General features: G+C 43.0%; 2 protein-coding genes across 11 annotated transcripts in view; one reads left to right on the top strand and one right to left on the bottom strand.

The window, feature by feature from the left end:
• The window catches only part of LOC143902901 (uncharacterized), a 230,816-nt gene extending 225,963 nt beyond the window's left edge, over positions 1 to 4,853 (bottom strand). Inside the window, exon 1 of the mRNA XM_077416133.1 lies at positions 4,275 to 4,853. The gene's annotated coding sequence lies outside the window, so the exon portion shown is untranslated. The remainder of the gene's footprint in view (positions 1 to 4,274) is intronic.
• Positions 1 to 25,296, top strand: part of Ten-a (Teneurin-a transmembrane protein) — a 450,404-nt gene that overhangs the window by 225,941 nt on the left and 199,167 nt on the right. Inside the window, exon 1 of one of the 10 annotated variants that reach the window (XM_077416130.1) lies at positions 19,950 to 20,048. The exons of the other annotated variants lie outside the window; for them this stretch is intronic. Within the exon in view, the coding sequence (XP_077272256.1) occupies positions 20,000 to 20,048 (49 nt within the window). The 5' untranslated portion in view covers positions 19,950 to 19,999. Of the gene's footprint in view, positions 1 to 19,949; positions 20,049 to 25,296 lie in introns of those variants that run through there. 10 annotated transcript variants of the gene reach the window in all.

The following is a 25,296-nucleotide window of genomic DNA, read 5'->3' on the forward strand; positions in this document are numbered from 1 at the left end:
AATAGCAATAGAGATAGCGTTAATAGATAGCGCGGTACAACATATATATAAAATGTACTATTATAAAAATATACGTTTTCTCACTATATAGCGAGAACTGTTCTTGAACGATTTGTTCTATCGAATCGAGGACACGTATTGACTGTTCGCGACCGATTCCTTTTGTCTCGCGCCAGTGATCACGAAGAGCTTGAACTTCGAGTCGGAATCGACGTAGGTATACACGTATCCAATGGAGAAGGTATCCGCGTATGCCGCATGCGATTTCGACGTCTCTAATCGAGCTTTCGTGTCTGCTGTACTTAGATGGCGGTATGATGGCTGAGCGGATGACTACCTCGGGGCTTCGTACGGTGATTAGGAAAGTTACCATGTGCCTGAGAGTCTGAGACCGAAGCCTGCGCTTGAGCTTGTCGACCAACTCCTCCGGATCCAACCCTCCGACGCAGCGCTGTCCTCCCCTCTCGATCTCATCCTCCCCATCGCTTCAGCCTCCCAACCTCCGACTTCCCCGCCAACTCTACCTACCGCTATATACAACCTGCCCGCCCCAGTACCTCCGCCCCCCTCATATCTCGTTGCTGTTGTAATCCTCAATTAATGCACAAGTAACGCTAACTACGCAAACTCACTAACTTCGTACACACATCGAAGGATGCGCGCAGACGACAGAAGCCGAGAGGACGCTCTTGGTTTTCGAGCGGACAGGGAAACCGAGCGATATACGCGGCGCGGCGGAGTCGTCGGAGATCGGATTAGGTTATCTATCTATAAGCGTGCAAATGCCGGTTGCGTTGTTTAAATCTCGTAGATATTAGAAAGCGTCGCGCATGGATTCTAGGTTCTAGGGATGTATTTTCTCACGTTTATAGTTTGGAAATTTTAATCTTTTGTAAGCAAGAATAAAAATCTTATTTTTTAAAGATATTTTATCCAAATACCAAGAATAATATAGTGACAATAATTTAATTCATTTAATTAATTGAGGGATATATAATTCCTCTTAGATATATGATAGTGTCATATCTTTTAATGATGAATTATCAATAGATGATACTGATAAATTAAAAAAAAATAGTCGAAAGATTTCTTTAGCTCTAGAACTTTAGCTCTAGATTACAAAATAAATTGCTTTCCGCGTGACTATACTTCTTTTAAGGAAAAGTCTATCCAGTATCCATGCCATTAAATAAAGGGAACGTCTGAAGTGTGGGCCGAATCGCTCGACACGCAATAGATATTTGCACGCGTGAACGCACGAACACGTTCGATAAATTCCGATCAGCCGGCGTAGTCCAGCGAGACCCTATCCGCGAAAGAGATTAAACAAACTAACGGGCAGGTGGAGAGGAGAGCGAGAGAGGAATGGAGAGAAACGCGCGTTACGTGTAAACGGGTATGGGACACGGCGGGAGAAACGACGGCGGGAATTCGACCATGGACAACTAACTCGCTGATTAACCAAATACCGGTCTGCAGGACAAACGGTCGAGCAAACATTGAACAACCTGTCAGCGGCACGCCACGGGGGATCAAAGTTCAAGGGATAAGCGAAAAGCTGGTTTTTTTTTTTTCAACGAGGCCGCTTTCATCCCCCTGCGCGTCGCCCGGCGCGTCGCCGGAATGATTTTCGACGGGCCGGGCGCGGCGTTCTGTCGGGAAATTTGCACGCTACAGCGCGTCGTTCGCAGGAATTATTCGTTGATAATCAGAGCGTACCATGAGCGCGGCACGCGTGAGCGGATATCGTCGCTTCCGAGAGCAAATACGCGCGCGGCTGCGCTCGAATTTACCGTGGCGCGCGATGACGAAGGCAGTAACGGCGCGTGGTGCATCGTCCATTGCACCGGTCGCATAATATCGCGCAATATGCACACTCGTATCTTTATATCGTTCTCGCGAACACGCGCGACAAACATCGACGTTTGCGTGGAGGGATCGTTCGTCCGTTTCGCTATCGATGAATGACTATGATATGTATTTGTGATCCGCGCGTGAAGTTTTGCGGATGCGTACGTATACGGTGCGACCAATAACAAGAATTACGCACCATGCAACGAAAATAACGACAGGAATTTCATATACAAAGTATAGAGTCCGATCGATTTGAATATCTTATAGTGTAGATATTCACAAATGTACGGATTTGCATGTAGATATTTATTATCAAATTAGAAAAATTTTTTGTCGTAGCAATTTCGTTTGTTGACAGAAAAATTCAAATTCGGAGAATAACATCGAGAGGCACGATGCGTCTCTAATATTTTCTAAATACATTTCTATGAAGGATTATCTCGCGGCGCGTAACTCATTATCTATTACACAAGGGAAGGTGTCATTTTGTTAGAAATTTCAAAGTCCACTACTAATACCGCATATCAGGCGGAATATTGATCAGCGATACAAGCAAGGGGCAGTTTCCTCCGGATTTGTGCCGCTTTCCAGCTAATTGCTCCGAAGGATTTAGTCATCGATGATTTCGTAATGTAAGATAGGTATTATGGGGTCGATGCGCGTTCCTCGCTTAACAACAGATGGCCCGTGAACCTTCGGATTCGGCCCGCCGCCGATCATTCTTCGCGGTCTGCGACTTCAAACGCGTCACCCCGATCGCAGCTTAGCCAAGGATTTCGCAACTCCACCACGACCCATCTGGCCTTGCGGCCTGGGTGTGGAGAAATGATTGGAACCGGGGGTTATTTCACCACGGATCATCGACCGTAATCGCCGAGCCAGGGTCATGAATGTAACGGAGCCATCCTAATGGGGTCTCTGGTCGGATCTATATGTAAGCCCTCGGTGCTGCTATCACGAACATCGATTAGGATAATAGCGGCGGTAATATTGACATTACTTTATTGCCCGACGTTGAATTTCGTGGAAAACTGCGAGGTCTCAATTTGACGAACGTGGCGCGAAAACACAGCTCTCGGTTCTCGGGAATTGGCTTACGGAATTAACGGATTCGGGGAATATTATACTTGCAATCTATTCAGAAATATCTAAATGTGCTTTTATCTGACACACATCTGTGAAATTATAAAAACTTTACTAAAAACTTGTATCTTAATTTTTAACGAAAATAAATATCCAAGCGAATAAATATTTTACAAACTCACTATATATAAGATAAAAAAGGAAAAGAAAATTCCGCGACATGTGAGTTTATCTTTAACCTGAAATTAACGTTAGCACGGTTCAAAATATATTACTATTCTGGAACTAATTTTCACAAATTTTCACGAATTAATTTCGAACAGCTAATAGAACGAATCCTATAAAAGAAATTAGTTAGGCTTTTGATGACGTGGCTTCTAAATGCGCCTCACCCTTCTTGCACACGCGCGCATCGCTCCATACATATCGCTCCGGTATGTGTGCGGTAACGAAAACGCGTCGTGGCGGTGAGGGTTGCTCACCACCGCATCTAGAGCGATCAGACTTGTTTGTAAACCGTTAGGGAAGCCTCACGCGCGGACTTGGTATTTCGAGAAAGCCCCGTGAAAACATTTCGCGTGAATGCATTACCATATTTGCTCCGACGAGCATATGAACGGCGCGTGCACGTAGACACGCGCATACGTGATAGGATTGCCGCAATGCCGCATGGCTTTCTGTTTACAGTTGACGCGACGCGACGCGACGCGACGCGACGCGGCTACGGCGCAGCCGGCGACAGCCGGGATTTCCGTTGGCAAATAAAATAAAAATAAATTAATGCAAAAATAAATAAGTGCGAGAGAGGGTGTGTGTTGTTGGCCCGATGGAGATGTATTGAGGACTGGCACGCGGAACTTTCATGCCGAAAATACTAACCATCGAGCCATCAAACGAACGATCACTAGAATTGTGCAAATATAGATAAAAAAAAACATCGCTACAATGTAAGATCGTTAAAATATAGAGAAAATACGGATGGACAGATTATAGATATATGAGAGAGAGGACAAACAACAAAATTGAAAACGAGTAACGTTTTTCTTTGATATATATAAAATATTTATCTCGATATTTTTATATAGTTCGCATATTATTCCCTCATATAAAAATTGATTAAGAAAGGACAGAGTATATATGAATAGATGCATATTTTTATACGTGCTTTATACATTTATATAAAAAGACACGCTTTTTTTTCCTATATATTAATAAATTACAAGGAATGCTTCAATGCACTGAAAAATGCTAATCGATATTAACATGATGAAAATTTGTGCGGCAGCAAAGCCGGCGTTATCATAAATTGTCGTGTTTCTAAATTAAACATTACTTACTGCAGGAGCTACGCTGTGTACGCACGCACACAGCGCGGTGATTTCCCCACTGATTCCATAGCGAACTTTGTACGAAGGAACCCAGCTCCGTGAGAAATCTGAAATGTAAAATTGTATTTTCTGTTATACATATACTCTCTTGTATTTCAGATTTTTATATTATTATTCCGGAACATGAATATAACATTGACATTGTACTGCGTTTATTTAATAATGTTTAACGCAACGTTATCATCGGTGCATAATAACGAGACTAAAATATTACTAAGTGCATGCCCAAGCATGTTTCTCGCTGCACGCAGTATATAGTTGCCACAAACTTTAGAGCACGTTATTCTATTCAGGCCGATCTTCTATGAAACTTACGGCTATAATATATACGATATTAGATTTTTCGCTTATGCGTATGTATTTTTATAACCTTGAAGCAGAAAAGGCACACATAATAAAATTTACGATTATTTAAGAAAGTATGTAACACGTGAATCACGTGCGAATATGACACAATTCAATTAAAATAAAATACATTAAAAGTATGTAAGTGTATTATATTTTCAAAGAAATTTGTAACATTTATCTTTTATTTTTTCTTTTCTTTACTATTTTCTCATTTTTTTCATGTGTTATGCACATAAAAGATTATTGCTTATTCACTGAATTGCGCGAAAAGACGATATTTGCTATCACTATATTATAGAAATTCAATTATCGCTTTAATGTAACTTCGGAAAAAATAATTCCCTCGAATTTTTATCTGTTACTCGCGTCTTTTCGACCGACGCGCAATCGTGTTTAATAACATTGCGATTTTTATCAACTAAAATAAACCGCATCAGATACGTGTAAAGCACTCTCTAAAATGTTACCGTAATGTAATTCTGCACTTCGCCGTGCTCCACGCGAGGCAAATTAGCCGCCAAATGTTGAAATTTTATCTCCGACGGAATGGTCATGTTTACGGCCGTGAGCTGCAAAATTGACAGGCATCCTCCGAAGCATATTATGCCGTCGTACTCGTGCACAGCATTCACTCTCGGACCGCACGATCGGCCCGAAAGCGACCATTGTGTCGGCGCGAGGGAGAGACCGAACGAGCGAGTTGCAAAAAAGGAGTTATACAATTGGTAATCAGGCCGCCATTGACGGATGAAATGATATCTGAATGCCCGAAATTAGCGTCAGCGAGCTGTGATAATTGGATGGTGATGTATGCTCCGAATGCGTAGCGAACGCGCTCGCGCCGACGCTGATTTGCCGTGTGTGTTTCCGCTCGTCAAAGGGTTAAATGCGTGTAAATGTCCGCACTCCTGGCTCGTGTGATCGCATCATGGCGGTACATATTCCGATACACACGGAGACAGCAGACGACAGCGGTTTTCCATCGATGACTATACTTCCTTCCGCCATGCCGCCGGCGGGAAATAAATCGACGCCGTCGGCACGCGATATACAGTAGTCATTATGTTGCGAATGATTTTGATTATAAACGTAACGTAATTACGATTCTCGATGTGACTAATCTCGAAAATGCGTTCTACACAATGTATTTCAAAAATTTTTGCGAATTATTAAATTTATCAAAAGCAATTATTTATTTAATCTATTTTTTTAATTGTGTGTGTGTGTGTGTGTGTAAATAACATGGCTTATTCGAGAAATAGCTACTATTTGTAAAATCTTAAAAATGTAACTGCAAATAAAAAGTACTATTGTGTATACGTATATTGATTAATATATTTGCGTTGATGCAGCAAATTTGTTTACTCCGAATTTATATCAAATTTACCATCAAACCAATATTGCGCCAGATATGATTGAAGAATGTTTGTGGAATGCACACATATACTTTTTGTGTATTTTATATAAAATATTTTTATTTTAAAAAAATAACGTGATGCACATCGTGATGCTTTTGTTGTAAAAACTGATATAACGCCGGTCTAGGTCAATTACTCATTAGTTCATATAGCATCCAACGATTTTTAACAATCGAACACTCGAGATAAAAGTATCCATCACTGGTGAAATCGAGTGCGAAATGCAACAAGCGTTACAAAAAGAAGGTTAATGCTATGGGTCGTTGCAAAGCATTCGGTATATAGGTTTAGTAATACGGTAAATAGTCTCTTTGTCGAGCGAAGAAAGGTATCGATTTGCAGCTTTATAGCCGGGCAACCGCGTCTCGTTCTTGAAAGAACGTTTAGAAGATAACGAGGGAAGCTATATATAGAGCGTAGAGAGCGTATAGAAAAGGAATTAATGTAACGTGCAATAAAGCGTAATTTATTTCTAATACCTTCGAGTATATATATATCAATTATACTCGCCTGCTCCTACTTGACGAAGCGAATGTCACGGAGATGAGATTTAAATAATAACGAACAAGTTCCTAAATGAAATGTGATATGAAAATTTCATCAAATTGATTCTTTTACTCCAGTTTCTAATTTGAATTTGATGAAACGACTTATTGAATATTAAATAAGCCAATTTTTTATCCTTAACGTGATTTAAATCTAAAAAAAAAATGAATGTACCAGTTTTCATGAGTTTTTTACACCCTCGACGACTCTTTTCTACTACTCGACTAAAACCGCTTTTTTTTTTTTTTTTTACCTCTACGATATACCGCGTCATACATTTTCTGCGGAGTGGCGTGCGGCAGTTTCTACTTTTTTCTTGTTATCCAGTCTCCCATTTCCTCTTTCCCGCCTCCACGTTCTAATAGCAATACAAGGAGGTTGTATAGGCAAAGTCACCATCGTGAGGTATCCTCTCTACGGAAATGCACGCTTCTTTCGCGAATAATGAAATTAGAGTCGCGTTTTATTTGCGGTCTACGCGGAGCAATATTCTTCAATTATAGCTGCCGTTCGAGTGCACCGTCTGGGGGGGAAGAGGCAAGCGAGTGCGGTGCGTTGTCGCAAATAAGAAAGCGTTTTTCGAAGGGGAAACGCCGCTTGGAAAATGTGATAGCGAGCGAAAGCTAAAGAGAGAACCATAAACGAGAGAGGAGGGAAATGAAAGGACGGAAGAGACGGAGCGGATAAAAAGCCGAGTGCAAGAGGGGATACACGAAGTGTTGAACAGAGACAGCGGGATATCGTCGCGCGTTTGCAACCGACCCCGCTTTCTTGTCGAAGAAAGGAAGATCTCCGCGGATACCTCTTTAACTTCGTCATATGAAAGCCGTCGCTACTGCCGTTGTCGACCATCGGAGCTCTTGCTCCGCCAGAAGCTTCGTCTGCGATTCATTCCTTTCCGAAGTATAACCGGCTAGAGAGGAGTGTCGATATAAATAATTCCTTGACTAGGTTTAAAAAGGCAATCATTTATTTCTCATAAATAATGAAATCTAAGATGGTCTTGTATAGTACTTCTCGAAGGCAAGCGTCTTCGGGTACTACTGCTTGTAAATTGACAAGTATCTGTACTTTGTCAAACCTTTATCGAATATTATACCTCTACGAGACAGTTTTATCATTAACCGATTATTACATTTAATTTTTTTATCGTTTGATTATTAAAACGCTTATCGATATGCGTCGAAAATATATATAACAACGATGTCTCTATGGAATACTTTGCGGTCCGGTAACGAATGCGATATCTATAGTATTAGGTGATAGTTATCTCAACCTGCTGGGGGAGGAAGGGGTAATACAAAAATGCCATTAATGTTACGTACTGCACATTGTTCGCATATTTTACAGATCACATCGCTGCATCGCGATATCCACACAAACACAATCATCAGATAACGATAAACTGTAACAATGTGAAAATCGGCCAACACGATTAATATTAAAAAATATAGGTATAAGTATGATGATTCTAATTTATTTCTTATAAATTTCTATTAAGAAAAAAATCACATTTATTTTATTATAGTTTTGTACACAGAAACTCAGAACTTATACTGTTATGTATTTTTACTAGAAATTGAGCTGCGCTTTCCAGCTCCTATAAAAGATTATATTTCGATGCATCGATTAAATCGATAATTGCGCGAAATGTTGGGCACTAAAGTTTCACTAAATGTGATTAAACAGACGCACGTAAGCTGCGTCATTTCCGTAAACCCATTTCGGGATTGCAATCAACATATTGCAGCGATTCTACGACGATTATTCGAACGTTTATTGTAATGATTGGATGGGCGGGATTGGCGAGGTCGCATATCGACTCAAAAATAACGAATGTCGAATTCATGATGCTATCAAACGGTTATTGTCGTCAACAAGTCCACAAGAGTCAGTATGCTGTCCTCGTGTAACGAAGCTATTATATGAACTCTGTATAACGAAGCTATACAAAAACATGTGTTACACGATCGCACACAAATTTCAATAGAAGATCCGCTGTATACCGTCTATCCCGATTTATCTCGTATATTTATACAATAAATGGTCAATATATATAGATATGTATATATACCAAGTATACCAAATATCAGTCAACCCGATAAGTTAATCGACTAAAATTTCCATGATTGACGTACCTAATGCAATAATAAATAATGCAATATGAGAAGAAGATTGGAAGTTAAATATTTGAGATTCGAAATATATGTTTATAGAGGAGAAGGAATCGTCGCGCATTGTTTTATTTCCAGAATAATGAACAAAATGACAAGTAGTCAGAGTAATTAAAGCCAAGAACGGAGGAAGGTTGTAAACCAAAAAGAATATTTTCCAAAAAGATGGAAAGTGTATGAGAAACTAGGTTAAACAAGTACGAATTTAGCGTGCTCTTACACGGAAGCTTTTAATTCACTTCGCTAAAAGCGTTGCAAGTGAACTGTGTGCAATGACCGTGGTTTAGTTAGAAACTAATATAATATATCTGCATTTTCTGAAACGGAGCTTTTAAAAATTTCGCGAGTCAAATATTTGTAATCCGATATTTAAATTTGATTTAATAACAAAATTTTTCGTGTATAAACTTCGAAAGCGCCGTATTTTGAAGTCACGGAACGCGTATAAAATATCCGCTTTTCAGTTTCAATTAACTATGTAGTCCGTGATTGGCACTTTGCAAGAGCTCAAAAGCCATGCCGCATTCGCATACGACGCACGATCGGTATGCACGCTTGAATTTCTTCGATTCGCGTGTCAAGAAATTTTGCCCGCCATTCTGCAACAGGGATGACGTGCATACGACACGAACAAAATAGAGCTGCGGAGGCGACGATGGCAGTTTAATTAAGCGTACGTGTTGTCTGCGATATGCTGAGAAAAGGCAGCGACGATGGGCGCCACAGTGGTCACATATTCGCGTAATAACGTACGTAAGCGTCGCACGTAACAGCGTCGCAACGCCGGCAGAATGGCGACTGATTGCCGCGCGGTGCGAATTTAATGCGAGATTCCCGGCGAACCTGGCACGATACACGCTGACCGAACACGCGCGCGAACGCATGCGGACGCATGCTTGCGCAAATTACCCGCGGCGACGCCATGAAAAACGCACGTCGATGTTGAGGTCTGCGGTTCCTGTACCTGACACCGACGCATTCTTCGCCGCGACACGGAATACGTTGTTGAAATAAACTGGAGTACAATGAAGCAAGACGTGTGAACAGAGTTCACATTGTTCAAATACCCATTCAAGTTGGACAGTGTAATTGCGTAAGTTTCACGAATAAAATAACGATATAATGAAATGTTATGTCGGTATTATATTTTTAAATAAGTTACTCGAAAGTGTAATTGTTTTTTCAGTAAAGAGTAAGTGGTCTACCCTAATTTTTCTCAACAATTGCAACAGACAACACAGCACAAGCTCGCATAATCGTGACCCCTTCGGGCGTAATAATTAGTTCGATATCACCGGCATTAGCGGTCGGATGCCTGTAACGCGTGAAAAGGACAGCGGTTTTCGGCGGCGCGGCGCGGCAGTTTGACGCGCGACGATAGGTCGTCGCACGCATTTAACACGCTCGCGTTTTGACACCCGTCCGTCGGACGCGCGTGTACACGCGTGCACGTCCACACGCACGGACGCGCGAGGAAACCGCAAAATCCATTCGCGATCGGCCGACCGCGCCGACGTTCCGATCGTTTTTCTGCGGCGATACATTTTTTTTTCTATTTTTTTTTCCACCGGGCTTCGCTCGTCTCGTCGAAACGGCCGCGCGGTCGTCGTCGTCGCCGCCACCGCCGCGCTGCCGAGAGCCGCGGTTGTCCGTCGTCGGTAGAAATTCGCTTTTCATAATTGGCCTGCGGCGTTTTCTGCGCCTGGCACGCTAATGAGCGGTATTGGCAGCCCGTCTAATTTATCTGTGCCGGTGCGTGTGCTGCTGTCGCTGCCGCTACCGTTGCTGCCACCGCCGCTGCCACCGCCACCGCTACCGTCGCCGCCACCGCCACCGCCACCGCCACCACTGCCGCCGCCGCCGACCGATCGATTATCCGGCTTAACCGCTGCGTAATGGGCAACCTGGGTTTCGCTGCGAAAGCGACCGGACCGGCGTATCAGCGGTCGCATGAGCGCCCGCGATGGGGTAAAGGGCCGATATTCCTGTTCCCCCCCTCCCCCCGCCGCGCCTCTCTGTCGCGAATGCCGGGTCGCGGTGATACTCCGGCTACGCCGCTCCGCATTTTTCGAAATTGGTTTTCCGCGAGGCTCGTATCGCCTCGCGCCACATCGAGAATTTTTTCCTAAACCGTTTCATTTTTCCGCGTAATTTTTCCCGTACGGCTGCTATACCTCGGCGTGCGAACCGGGGGCGTTTGCGCGCGAGCTGGTCGGAATTAAATAGCGCGTTTCGTTTGCGCACGCTTCTCTCTTTTTTTCCCGTACCGCTATCGATACGCGCGTGCAGTTATCTCTCGACGGGTTTAAAGCCACGGGAATTCCGATCGTCCGGAAATTTTTAAATACGATCGCACGATTGGCTATAGCGGTTAATTTATCGATGGAACTAATACGAAAAACTGCATGTTAATTCTAAATTTGACGAGAGTAGGAAGGACTTTTTAATTAAAACTCAGATATTATAGAAAATTAAGGAATGTACGAGAGACAGCATGATCCCGCTGGTGCAACGACTTAAACTTTAACTACCTGCGTGTCGGGGAATCGTTTATCTTCGTATTATCGATCGATCGTTTGCCTGGTAGCACGACTCACGAGCTCGGAATGAACGATCGAACAAGATCGCAAATTTTTTATGTGACTTATCCAATGTCCCACCGTGTACTTTGAAAGAAGATTAAATATTTGCGAGATTAAATATTTACGAGAGAGTACTGTAAATTTAAATTAAATATATATCAGTGATAATTTCCCTAATGTTCACTGGTTTTTCTACATTTTATACTCGTCAAATGTATAATATATTTTCATTTAATAATAATCTACTCTGGTTGACTGTGTTTCAATCCTGATTGATCCTCTGTCGATATCGATCGAAAAACTGAAGAGTTAAAGTTTCGTTTTTTTTTTTCACGGTTAACTAGCAATTACTAAGTTAGCAAATAGATGCTAACGCGGTCATACGGTCAAAATAAAAGGAGCCGCTCAGACGAAAAACGCAGAAGTAATTGCGGAGAACCTAATCTAGATCCCGACATCGAATCTTCTTAATGGGCATGTCGTTGCGTGCCACAAAACACACTCGAAAAGATCCGATAACCGTCCGGCGTTCGAGTAAATTTCACTCGCGTGTAAAAAAAGTTTGGAACAAACAATCACTGTTATCCGGCGCCGCAACTATACGCGTATATTCAAGCGAGACAACAGCCTCATGCATTTGCGATATTTAACATAAAATAAATAGTTATTATATACATTAAAAATACAAATAATATATATTCGTTTATCAAATATGTTAAATTATTTTTAAATTTTAGTCGCAAAATGCCATTATTTTCGATTAACTGAAGAACTTAATGATTATAAAAAGATTAAAAGAGTACCAAAACTATAAATTTTTTTCATAATGCAGAAGGTTAAGTCTGTTGAACTATCTCGTGACAAATTCCTGAATGACGCAATCGTTGATCGCAATAGAATACCTGATGCCTGCTTTGTAGATCCCTCTCAAAAGAGTCTGGAGAATATTTATTGTGCGCTATGCGACCGTCTGCTTCTTGAAGAATTTCATTGGTAAGATTGCCCTCGAAGAAGATGATACGCAAAGAGATGCTTGATACGAATTCTCCTTTAGTAATCTCGTTTTCAATAATAATCGTTACTAACACAAAAATTCTATATCATGTCGCTATCACTTATATCGCTATGATAACGTCTCTAATTAGCGCGTTATTTAATTATTTGGAATATTATTACCCAAAACCTTTTTCCCTCAACGGCGCGTCTCTGAAGTAATCTAATTTTCCCATGCAGCACAGTGCATAATAAAAACCCATTAGCTGGGTTTGTTGATAACCCGATTTATTCTCGTGATTTACCGCGGGCGAATGCTTCCCCTCAAATCGCCCACGATCGTTCGTCAGTTTAATCGGAACCAGGGATAAAACTGCTGATCCTGAATTATGATGATGAGGGCACCGTGCGTTACATGAGGATGAGCGATGACTTCCGCATTTGTCTCACATTTGTCGCGCGTTACTTCCCGCTCTACGTATTGCAACGTCGAAAAATATCAAGAGAAAGATGTGGGGGGGCTCTCCCTCGTCACCCAAGCCGAATCTCGCAGGGACAGTTCCTCAAGGGATGACATTCAGACCGTGTTGCCTTGACTCGTCTGCCGAGCCGTCTTTCCGACATTTTGATGAGGTGGGATTTGGCTGTGAGCCAGTGCAAATGCCATTCTCTTTCGTTCTCCCTACCGCATCCGATTCTCTCGCGCCCTCCATCCTTTTTCGTTCCCTTTTCTTTGCGCAATGCGCCCGCCATCCTCCCCGGGTACGTTTTGGTACTCCGATTCCCGCTTCCCGCTTATCGCTATCCCGCAGTTTGTTTGAATGTACGTACAATACAATACGGAATAATACAGAATATCATCGAAATGGGTGACAATGAGAAATGGAAATACATATACGATTGTTATTTGAATGAAATCGAACGATATGTCAGAATCAAATATATTTGCATATAACATCGCGCAATTAAGACCATTTTCAATTGTTCAATTAATCATTTATTCAAAACTAGCTATTTCCTTTTACGATATATCTTTTGTCATGTTTCTATATATAAAATCTATCATTTCTTATCGCGCCAAAATAATTATCCTCAGAAACGTATATATATCAAAATAGTTTATTTTTGCTGACTTATATTAACCATCAGTTCAGTTAAGCATTACCGTTCGCTAAGCTTTCATTATCTCACTCACGTTTGTGTGATGCGATTATTTCTCGTATTCGTAAATAATCATCACGCTTTACGGAAAAGGCTGATAATCTCCGAAAATCATTTAGACCTCGTTGAGGGAGCGCCACGCATTGATCAGAGCGAAAGATTAATCATCTCTTTCTCACCCCGGTGGACTCCGACTGTTTTATTGCTGCTTAATAGCAAAGGAACAGATCTCTGGCGAGGCGAGGCAATGCGACTAGGCAACCAGAAAGGGCGCGGCACGGGCGCCTCGCTACCACCGTTGAATATTGCGAAATAATTTTTCACCGCGCATTAGCATCGTGACACGTGTCGGCTCCATTTGTCAGTTCTAACCCGGTACGACTCTATCCGTGAAAAAAAGCTTCGGATATAATACGGTCGCGCGTGTACACGAGGCAATAAAGGCGCGCGCGCGCGCGCACGCGAAAGGAGAGCCGATCGTCGCGGCGCGGCGCCGTGCTGTGTTTCACAAATACAGCACCCGTGCACGGAGCGGGCGGCGCACGGCCACGTGTGCCGACCGCACAACCCCGACAGCGGCTTTGTAATGATCCCGTAGAAATTCATTAAAACTCATAATCAACGCGGCGCATACTTCGCGCATACGTTCGAAGCTGGCGAAATAATATAATTTTAATGCCGCGCGGACCCCGCCGCTGCCAGAGACCGCGCCGCGCATCATACACGTTTCATCCGGGAGTTGCTCCCAACGGCGCCGCGCCGCGGATGTGTGCGCCAGAGGGGAAATGCAAATTTCGTCCGCGCATTTTGTTTTGGAATTTAACGTAGTTAGGTGCAAACGGGGTTATATCAGAATGTCGTAATGCGGCGCGTCACGCGAAGCCAATTTCGAGAGTAATTTTTGGTCAGTCCTGACGACGCGCGGCCTGGCAGATTCAACGTGCAACGTCGCCCGTGTTAATTATCCCATAACCGGGATCGCTTCGAGACAAATGTTTCACGGCCACGTGAGTTTCGCAAAAGCGTGTCCGTAAAAGGTTACACGCGATCGTCACTTGTGCTATTCTAAACTACACTATTCTATAAACTAAACTGCACCAAAGTATAAATGGTTTTCTTCGCATTTTCGGAAAATCGATCTTCTTCTCTCGCCCGTTATGAACGCGTGAATATTTTGCTGAGTGCTTGACCGTTTCTGGGACAACTTAGCAACTATCACAAACGCTTACCTAGCGTGCCTAGAAGCTAAAAACATGCTGTCCGCCGGATAAACAAGATACAAGATAGTGCCACATTAGATGGTGTCCAGCAGAAAATCACTTTGTGCTAGTAAGCGCTTGCTTGCGCAAAATACGAGAATAAGTTATATAATCAAAATTATTATTACTTTTACACAAATTCTCAAACTTATTTAACTTTTCATTATCAATCCGTAATAAAGTAAATAAAATATTATGTTGCGAAAAAAATAACACATTAATATAGCACATTTCACTATAGTATGTAATCAATGGTACGAGGGCTATTTACATATTACGTTTAATTAAAATTATGCGATATCAAATTATTTCATATGTTCTAAAACTCTGTATGAGACAGAAAGGATAGCGGCAAACAGTCGCGTAATTATCATCGCGCATATAAACGCGTTGAACGCGATACGCTTGAAGACGGTGTAAAAAAATATTATAAGCGCGCAACATTCGCTGCATGTCACAAAGGATCGTGTAACAACGAATGCAGGCGCGACACTCATGCGCGCATCAAGTACTATCTTGCTGGGCGTATCGTTCATCCCGGGCGCACCGGGCGGCGGGCACACGCGCTCCGAGCTCCGAGCTCCGAGCGGCGACGCCAGTGCAAAGGGTTAATTGTTTCGCGCGGGGATTTGCGGCGCGTCAAAGAACACATCGTGCGCCACGGCGACGTGTTCCCAAGTCCTGTCGGCGGATAATGATCTAAATCCCGGTCGAATCTGAAACCGGATCCCAATCCACGCTCGGCTCGCCGCACCAATGGAGCATTGGGGCAGCTCGCGCACTATCGAGTGCGCCGTGGCGAGGGGTTGGCCCGGCCGATCGCGTCTCTCTTTCGATCGAGCGTCGTGATGGGAATTACGAGGGGACGATTACCGCGGATTTTCGTGAATATATATTCGACGGCACGATAAAATGGCTGATGAATTATGGGGGAAGCGCTGAGAAGTGCGGCGCAGGGAAGGATATCGGGGTCACGTGGCACGCGTGGTACACCATTGCGGTGAAATTTATTACTCGCCCGAGCGAGACTGATTACCGGGCTGCACTACCACCCGTTGAAACTTCGCCGTTCGATATCGGTCCGATCGACGTTGTTAATGGGGAGCGAAAACGAAGAATCTCGGAGTTCCCTCAAATTTATCGGGGCTTTAAATACGACATTTTCGCGACTACAATCGTGGTACGCGATAATACGATGCCACGGCGTGTTTCTCATGCGTTACACAGTCATTTGCCATCCTTTCTAAATTGTAACTCTATATTTATAATACGAATACAATCTGATGTATTAATCTGGTTTTTACGCACTAATGACTGCTTCAAAGTTAGGTAATAATGTTAACAATATTTTCCCCTCGCAATATACTCGTATTAATCACAGAAATTGATTATTCCTCGAACGCTCGACGCGACGCGACGCGCGCACGCTCGAGATGTCGCAGGCGAGACACTAGATCGTAAGATGGGACACAATGGCTAATTAGGTATGCATAATTACTGAAATTCCTGGGATGCAAATACCTTCGTTAGATAACGCGGCGAACAAACTTAGGTGAACTTTGATGTCGAATCCGGGAACGCGAGAATTTCGCCCGCCTCGCAAGCCCATTCGGCTACGTCAACAACATCATAACTCTTCCGGTAAGCGAGTGACAGTATAACGATTCCGAGCAATCCCGGCGCATTTGGCTTTTATGAAAACAAATCAGCAGCCGTTTCTGTGCCGCATCGCGCCGCGGATACGTTCAAAACAGTAGTACAGTACTTCGCTCAACCGTCTACAAAGCGCGTGTCGTCATATTTTTTTGAAAAGGCCCGGGGCTTGCGCGAACGCGTGTTTGAAGTGTTGTTTCATATACACTAAAGAGATTCGGTTAGTTGAAATGTTGCGCGCACCTTTGATCTCCAAAAAAATACTCTTTTTCGCGTTTGCTCGTCGCGCGACGGATATATTTACTCAAAGCTATCCAGCGCAATAAACTTTCCCGACCGAGAGAGAGGCAGAATAATTAGATGCATTGATTAAAATCCGTAATGCGAGAAACGGTACGGTCGCATAATACGCATTGTAAAAATTATAAAAATTATATAAAAGTATCGCGAATAACCTCTCCGAGAAGCGGCGGAATAAGCGACGACGTGACGGCGAGGCGAGTGAAATCGTGAAATATACTCCCGGGCGTGTCTATACTTTGTTGCGGGTTTATTCGCGTTACGTAATCACGACATATCACGCGCGGTATATTTGTAAAAGGCTTTCACACACGAATCGACGGAAGACGTAAGACGTATAAATTGTAAGGAAATCCACCAATCTCAGAGTCGACTATTCCCCTCTTTAAGGGCCGGTTGTTCCAACCTGTTGGTAAGCTAACTAATAGTTAAATTATATGTCTATCTTTATCTAATGTAAAAAATAAACAAAGACATATATATGATTTAACTGTTAGTTAGTTTACCAACAGGTTGGAACAACCGGCCCTAAGAGGGAAGAAGAGGGGAATAGTCGACTCTGATCAGTGGATTTCCTTACGATTTACGTCTTACGTCTTCCGTCGATTCGTGTGTCCAGGCCTTTTGAGGCTTCGTTCGCGGCGCGATGTGTCGGATGCGTGGACCCCGGGATTGAGTTGGTCCACAGAAAAATGGACGCTGCGCGTCCGTTATAGCGCGGCTATACCGTGCGACGATGCATCGCGATGCGTCAGGCGGCGGGCGGCGGTCCGTATAACGCAACGTAAAATATGACGGATACACACACCCAGGCCCGTGTTCTAATTACGAGCGTATCGTCTGCTGTCCTAGTTAAGAGTACATATATCCGGCAAATGGGAAATTAGTGAGCAATACTTATTAATCACGTATAATCAAAACGATAGCCTCCGTCTGGTAATTAATTGCCCCCTGCTGTCTGAAATATATTCAGTCTAATCCCCCGATAAACCCCATTCGTCGCAGATATGACTATTTTCGAAATTGTTACATCATATATTTATCGCGGATATCAGAATCGTATACAATCTGCCGTTTTTAAATTTTACTCAACGTATAGAGAAAAATATACATTATGTAAGGAATCTTTAACCCATTAATTAAGTTCTAGAAGCCTTTACGTGCTTTTCTGTTTTAAATCGTTGTAACTTGGATTCTGATAAAAATTTTTAGAATTTTAGAATTATTTAAGGGTAAAAAGAGTTGCTCGTTCCAAAAATCTAATCGGCGATGGGATGAGATCTGAAAAGAAAAATATAAAGAGATTGAACGTGAAGGTAAAAAGAGTAAATAATCCCTGCTTTTTTTTTACTGACATAATATTCAACTAATAAATGATTTCATCTGTTTGAGTAGAATTTTCGTTATAAAGTATTGATTTATTTTTCTCAAAAAGACGAAATTATTTATTAGTTAAATAATTGTCAATAAAAAAGCGCAGAGGCTATTTATTTTCTTTTTTTACTTCTATTTTCAACCTTTGCATCTTTATTTTCAGATATCTCATCCCATCGCTAACCATCAGATTTTCGGAAAGAGCAATTCTTTATTAAAAGAGAAAAACACGGGTCTGTTAGGATTTAATGGGTTAATTAGATAAAATTAGTTAACGTACATATTTACGAAGAATAAAGCACGTCAGATTAAAAAGCATTCGCTGCCAATCACACGCATGTTCCAATGGTAATTGAAACAGATTTCAATCGTTAATTCACCGTTTGCAATACGTATACGTGTCTGCGTAAACGTGAAAAAAAAAAATAGAAACGTGGGTCGAATTAATTTGTTGCTTCATCCATTAACATTTAAAACATTCAAACATTACGTAATTTAAGTATAGTTCTAAAACGAATAGAAAAATCCGAGATTGAAAAATAGAAATTTAAAAATCCTTCTAACTAGATATAATTTTTCAAATAAATATATAGAACCTTTTAACTGAAACATAAAAACGGAGCAAAAATACAGTAATGCCTTTTGCACCAACGACATTGAGAACAATGTAAAATGCATATGCCAATCTGCCAATGTGCGATCATTATAAACGCAACGCTGCAACTTGTCGCAACGACGAAAATCCGAAAAAGTACTCACCGATCGGATCGTCGCCTTTCTCCTGGCCGGCAGCTCGATTCCTCCGAATATCCGCTCGCGCTCCGGCTCGCTCCGGCTCGCTCCGGCTCGCTCGACCAGCAGGCAAGACGCAATTATTACTGGTCAACCGCCATTTTGTCGGCTCTCCCGGGACACGATTGACACGAATTTCGCGAACGACGACGGATTTTCCACCGGGCGCGGCGAATCCTCGATATCGCGATAATCTAACCTGTACATCGGCGTCGGGTCGCGCCTACCGGCCTCGAAATGCCGGAGCTACGCACAGCGTTCGCTTCATTCGCCTCTCGTAATCTCTCGACGAAAAGTCGTCGCGCGAGCAACGTCGCGCGCGGCGTTGCGTTCACTCGTTCACTACCGACGCGATTCGATGCACTCATCACTCATCACCCGGACGCACTTCAGACGAGTGAAAACGAAAACGCGAGACGCACGACACTCACTCACCGCTCGACTCCGCCGACTCCGAATCTGAATCGCGATCGCGGGACTCCAATACTCAACTCCGATCTTGAGAAACGTGTGCACCAAACGCAGGGCGGTTGGCCGATATCAGATTGAAAACACGGCTCACGGTGTCCCCCCCTCCCACTCAACGCACACAAAAAAGACGGCTCCATCGAAGCGTGGCGCGGTGCGGCGGGTCCTCGCGACGAGTGGCGATCTGGCGATAACGTCACGACGCGTTTGAAATGACTACGCGAGTCGGGGAGAAACAGCCTGCCACACCGAGCGGCGAGGTCGCGGGTGTTTCGATAACCGTAAACGCATTATTCTCGTAAACAGCCGATCATCCGTGTTATTTTAATGCGTGATTACCGACGCTCGCTATTGACGCGCGACGGTTCGACTCGGCCCGGCCGCGCGCGCGCTCGCGCGAGTCGTATACGTGCGTTTTGACTCCGGCGGTTAGAAACTAGAAAACTTCGCGCGGGGGCGGCGCGGGGGAGGGGGAGGCAACAGGCAACATGTCGGACGACCGTGCCGCTTACTCTGCGACCTCCGCGTACTCCGCGCGCCTTTTCGCTCCGAGATCGAGTCGCGTGGACGCCGTGGACAAACGAGTTGTCGAAAGTGCCGAATGAGATGGATCCAGCAACGGAGGACTACGAGATGAGCTTGCTGCATGATTCGGGTACGTAATATATAGCGCGATCAACTGCCTCATTCTCTCTCTCTCTCTCTCTCTCTCTCTCTCTCTCTCTTCGCGGCGCGTCTCGTCGCTCGCGTCGCGGTGCGAACTCGTCGCCCGAATTATTCCACGAAATACGGCCTACGGCCCCGCGATGCGAGAGAGCATCGAGCCACCGAGGCGACTGGATCGATGCTGTGTCGATGTCTTCAGTCTTGAATGCATCGCGCCTGTGATACACGTCGAGAGACGCCCGCGCTGCGTCGCGCGAAACGACCGGCGACGTGTCGCATCAATAAACGCGTAATCATCCACGCTCTTTCAATCGTTCTGTATATATGTGTGCAGGTGAATGCGTCTGGACGGATACGTTTATTGCACATACGTGACGAAAGTCTGACACGTGTGCGCCGATTCTGTTCTGTTATTCCGTTGCCGATTGCAAGTTACAAATTCAGGTACGAGACACACGATCCACTTTTTAATATTTTACCTCTTTTCTTTCTTTCTGATGCGATATGTTACACGACGTATTTTACATATTTGCTTTACGATTCGGCTACGAATTGTAGCCTACGATATGACTTCTCAATTTCACAATTAATACTCGTAATAGATTACACGAGTGATAAATTGGATATAATATATGATTAATATAGTGTATGCACACAGTTTCCGTATATAGCCTATTAAATTATTCACTCTGTAATCGAGTCGATCGCGGTACGTATCTCCGATGAGCGGATGGATAATAGCAATGCAAATTGCGGAGGGAAAAAAAAAGCGACGCTGCGTTTTATTCAGATCGAGTTCGTTCTCAGGGCGTTCCGCGCGCCATGCGTAGGTACGTCCTCGTCTCTCGTTTTCGTTCCGAAGCAGAAGCCCGTAAAAACGGATGTGACGCGAGAGAGCACGGGGACAGAGGTTCACCGTTCACCATGGAAACGGGGGCGCGGGACGCGAGCAAGAAGGGTGACCATAGAGGAAACGGCCCCGACGCCGACGTAGGGGCGGACCGCGCGCGACCGTAGGGCGCGCAAAGAAGGGGGGGGGATTATTCGACAATTTTTTACAATTCGCTCCGCCGCGACATATGCCCCTTAATTCTCGAGGATTAAGGAGGTATAAAGTTTATAAGGATTTACGACCGCCGTGTACGTACGTCGAAGTCCGTATTCATATACACGTACCGCGCGGGGGAGGGTTACACGTGGCGCGGGGTCGCAATAAAAGCGAGACGAGATGAACCTGAGCGAAGAGCTCTTTCATTGTGCCCGGGCCCACATTTCATTCCGTCGCGTCGCCGCGTATGCGCGACGGAAAAAGCAACGAAACACCGCCGGCAACGACGACGTTAGATTGGGTTACCCACCCGCGAGTGATATAAAACAATGGATATTTATATTTATGTGGTAAAACGATGGAGAGATGACGCGACCGGGACGATTGCGAGCAGATGCGGCTCCGGCTCGGAGTCGCGACACGACGCGACGCGCGAACGTTTACAGCGAGCCGCGAGTTTTGCGCTTTTCCAATCGCAACGGGCAACGCGCGACGCGCTCCGTGGCGTTGCGAATATTCTCATAAATTCTACGCGATACGCGAGCTTCGTTGCTCGATATTTCGCTGCAAACCGCGGATTTATCGAGCGCTTGATTTGTTTGACGCTATTCTCCGCGGTTTTAATTACCGTTTAACGTCACCTTTTTTTTTGTTCTCAAATGCAAACGTCGATAGTCGTTACGCATCGCATTATTTGTCTTAAGATTGTAGCGCGCGCGGTTACACGCTTTGTTCGCATGCAGGACTTGCATGCTGTGCTCTCTCTTGCCCCGCATGTTATTACACGTGGTCGGAAAACAGAGCTCGCTGTAGCCGGGTGTTGTATATATATACGAGACACGTGAGTGTGGATGCACTCTGATTCAAAATTTGCCTACCGATTCCATAGGCTGCTTCAAATTCTTTATGCTTTTTTTTTTGGACACAGTCTCGATTGCTTTCTGATGAAAATATGGTTCTATTTGGACAAAAGTACAGTTTGAGGCCTAGTTCTCAAAATATTTCGATTAATCTCAATTTGTCAAAGAGAAGGAAATGTACGGTGGTACACAATCGGGGGTTTTTCCATATTTTTTTCTTTTCTAAATTTCTTCGCGATAAATGTCGGATTATTGACTGTAAATTGACTGCAGCACGTAGGTATATACGCTTACATGATGACGTTGATCGTAGGAACCGGGCCGCGTAACCTTTAGCTAACATTTGGATTAGGGAAAAACTTTGGTGCACGCTAAGGATATATAAAGAGGGGAGCGCCATCGTCGAAGTGCACACCATCGCGAACTCCTTTATTTGACTTAGAATTAGCCGGTTCGATGCGGTTTAAAAATGGACGGTGCGGAGTGCCGGCCGCTTCCAGGTTCGTGCTTTGTTTAGAAATCGCACAGTTGTTTCGCCTCCCCGTTGCTGCGCGCGCTAACTTATTCCCCGCGTTACCGTAATTGGATCAGCGAGAATTACAGGGAAGCTCGCTTTTAGACCTCCCGAAGGCGGCAAAGCATAGCGTAGAATACACCCCGATGCGCATTTGGACTCCGGTGAATGGCCGTCGTATTTACCTAATTCGAAATAACACTGATTTAATTTTTTTAACATTCGCGGAGAGACTGCCGATAATTTATGCAATTTTACACACGGATAATCAAATTTAAAACATGGTCCAGGAGAGCAAGTACATGACGAAACATATATTTACGTTACAGTGCGCTGTGTCAAGACTTTCTTGTAGTTAGTATTTGATTAAATCTAAAATATTCAAACACATGTAGGTTATGTAGGTATAACTTCAATTAAATACAATTTCTACTAAAAATTTTTTATCTAATTATATTGTAAGTTTTTATAAATTTTTAAAAATCTTTATTTTATTTTTAGTTACGAAAATGTGATGATTAATAAAAATTTTGTGTTTTATCGTATTTGCAATAAAAAATATTAGAAAACGCGTTTTCATTAATTCATAAATACTGAATTGCAATAATTATTAAAATTGTTCCACATTTTCTCTAATATTAGCTACGTGAATAACACTTTTTTATTTTACTTTCAACTTTATATGCAAATATCAATAACTTGTATTTTTTATTGCCGCCGAAAATAAATTTATTCAAATTGAAACTTTGTTCAAATCGAATATTTTATAATTTTAACAACTACCGATTTTCGGATCACACATAGATTTGAATAAGATCGCAAAATTTAATTCCGATCAGCAAATTTACCGAGATCAATGCGTGGCGTTTAACACAGTCATATTTTCGACCACCGCAACATATATAATACTGCGCCTCCTCTATAATAATGATTAAATGAATGTACACCCTCGCTGAGAGAGGTATGGATATAATGCGTAAAAATCTCACGATGGGTAAAATATTTCACTAAATATTCGAGGGATGACAACCGCGCGGTAAACTCCGTACCTCTTTCTACGCATAAACAAAAAACGTAATACGTGCGCACGTGCATACGCGTACATGTGTGTGCGAGTACCGTGCGCGTCCCATACGTATATAGATAGGACCCAGGCCAGGATATGTACGTTCCCCGTTGATTGAATGTGACTGTCGTGATGGAAGAAATTTCGCGAGGTACGTCACACCGATACGAGCGCGAGCGGGATGAATATGAATGAAACGGGTTTCCGGTCTGGCTGAGCCCGAACCAGTTTTACATTTGCATCCGTATTTGTCGAACGCGAGGGGTGAGTAATAAAGGCAGTCTAATTTTCGTCTCTTTTTCGGTAGCTTTGCACTGTACAGTTGTACACACCCCCGCGATGTTTCGCTCGGTGGAAGCACACATCAGCGCGGCACGAAAAAAAAGGACGCCTAGCAACCGCTTTTCGATCGCCGGGCCGCTTGAGTGCCGCGTATACCCCTAAATATGTTACAATAAATTGCGTCACCGTACGTGCGCGTGTTTTTGCGCGTTTGTACATCATGGAACGCGCCTTTTCCCGGCACATTACTGAACGCGTGTTGGCACGCGGAATACATTTAAATGCATTATAAGCGTGCAAAGTTTCATCAAAATTCCTACGCGACGTCTGCGATCAATTTTTTGCACTGAGGTGATATATATATGTATATATATATATATACATAAGTGCATATATTGACAGTCCGAAAGCTAACTTTTGAAATAACTTGTCTCTTTAATGAGATGATATAAATTGCGTTATAAAATAATAATAGGGAAGAAAGAAAATGTAAATGTGAGGGAGGGGAAATTATTGAAGATATAATAATATATATTTATATTATATATATTGTTATATATATATTATTTATAGATAGATCTGAAAAATGATATAGATACGTGCGATATCTATATTATTAATGAGCACAAATACGATACGTATTGGAACATCGTTTCCTTCGTTATTAATCACGGATTCGTTTGACTACTCCATTTTTCTCTCTTCAATAATGCACTTGAGATGCAGCTGGGCACTTATCCTTACCCGAATGCCACGCTTTGCTCTGCACTCATTGTCAGCAATCGATTCTTTTCCATTTCGATATTCTTTTACATCCACCTCGCACACAATAAGTATGCATGGGTAACTAACTATTCTTTTAACGAAGCAACACCGTTTCGAGCGCGCGCCTGGCCGATCCCTTGGTGTTAAAATATCGCGTTACGAGAGGCAGATGTTGGCCGAAAAATTCTGCGAGCAGTTTCCTAGCGTGCGCGCGTATTATCGCCGGAGCGAGCAATCTGTACATGGCAAACGCGCGGTTTGCGTGTAATCAGGGCACGTTACAGCCACGTTACAACAAAACAACCGAGCTTAGACCAACGTAAAAATGGTCATTAAAAAATCGTATCGCTGAAAACTCGTTCCCTCCGAAACAACACAGACTCTAAATCCAAACCAAAGCCGTTTAAATAAATCCATGTGTTTGAAATTTTTATGGAAACGATTATTTGATTCAGTCATTTTTCTTATGCTGTTGTACGCATGCGTTGTTTTACTAATAAAAAGTGTAACATTTGCTTTTAGGAACATGCATATATTAAATAATTCATCAAATAAAATTGCCTCATTATTTGAGTAAAGCAGTACTATATGAAATTCATAAAATTGATTCATAAAATAGTTATTAAAAAGGCAACATAAAATAATATAAAATATATAATTGATGCATCGAATGTGTGATCAATGTAATGTTACAAAGTTTAT

This window comes from Temnothorax americanus, unplaced genomic scaffold (genome assembly GCF_048541705.1).
Source record: "Temnothorax americanus isolate GAGA-0224 unplaced genomic scaffold, ASM4854170v1 Scaffold41, whole genome shotgun sequence".
Lineage (NCBI taxonomy): Eukaryota > Metazoa > Arthropoda > Insecta > Hymenoptera > Formicidae > Temnothorax > Temnothorax americanus.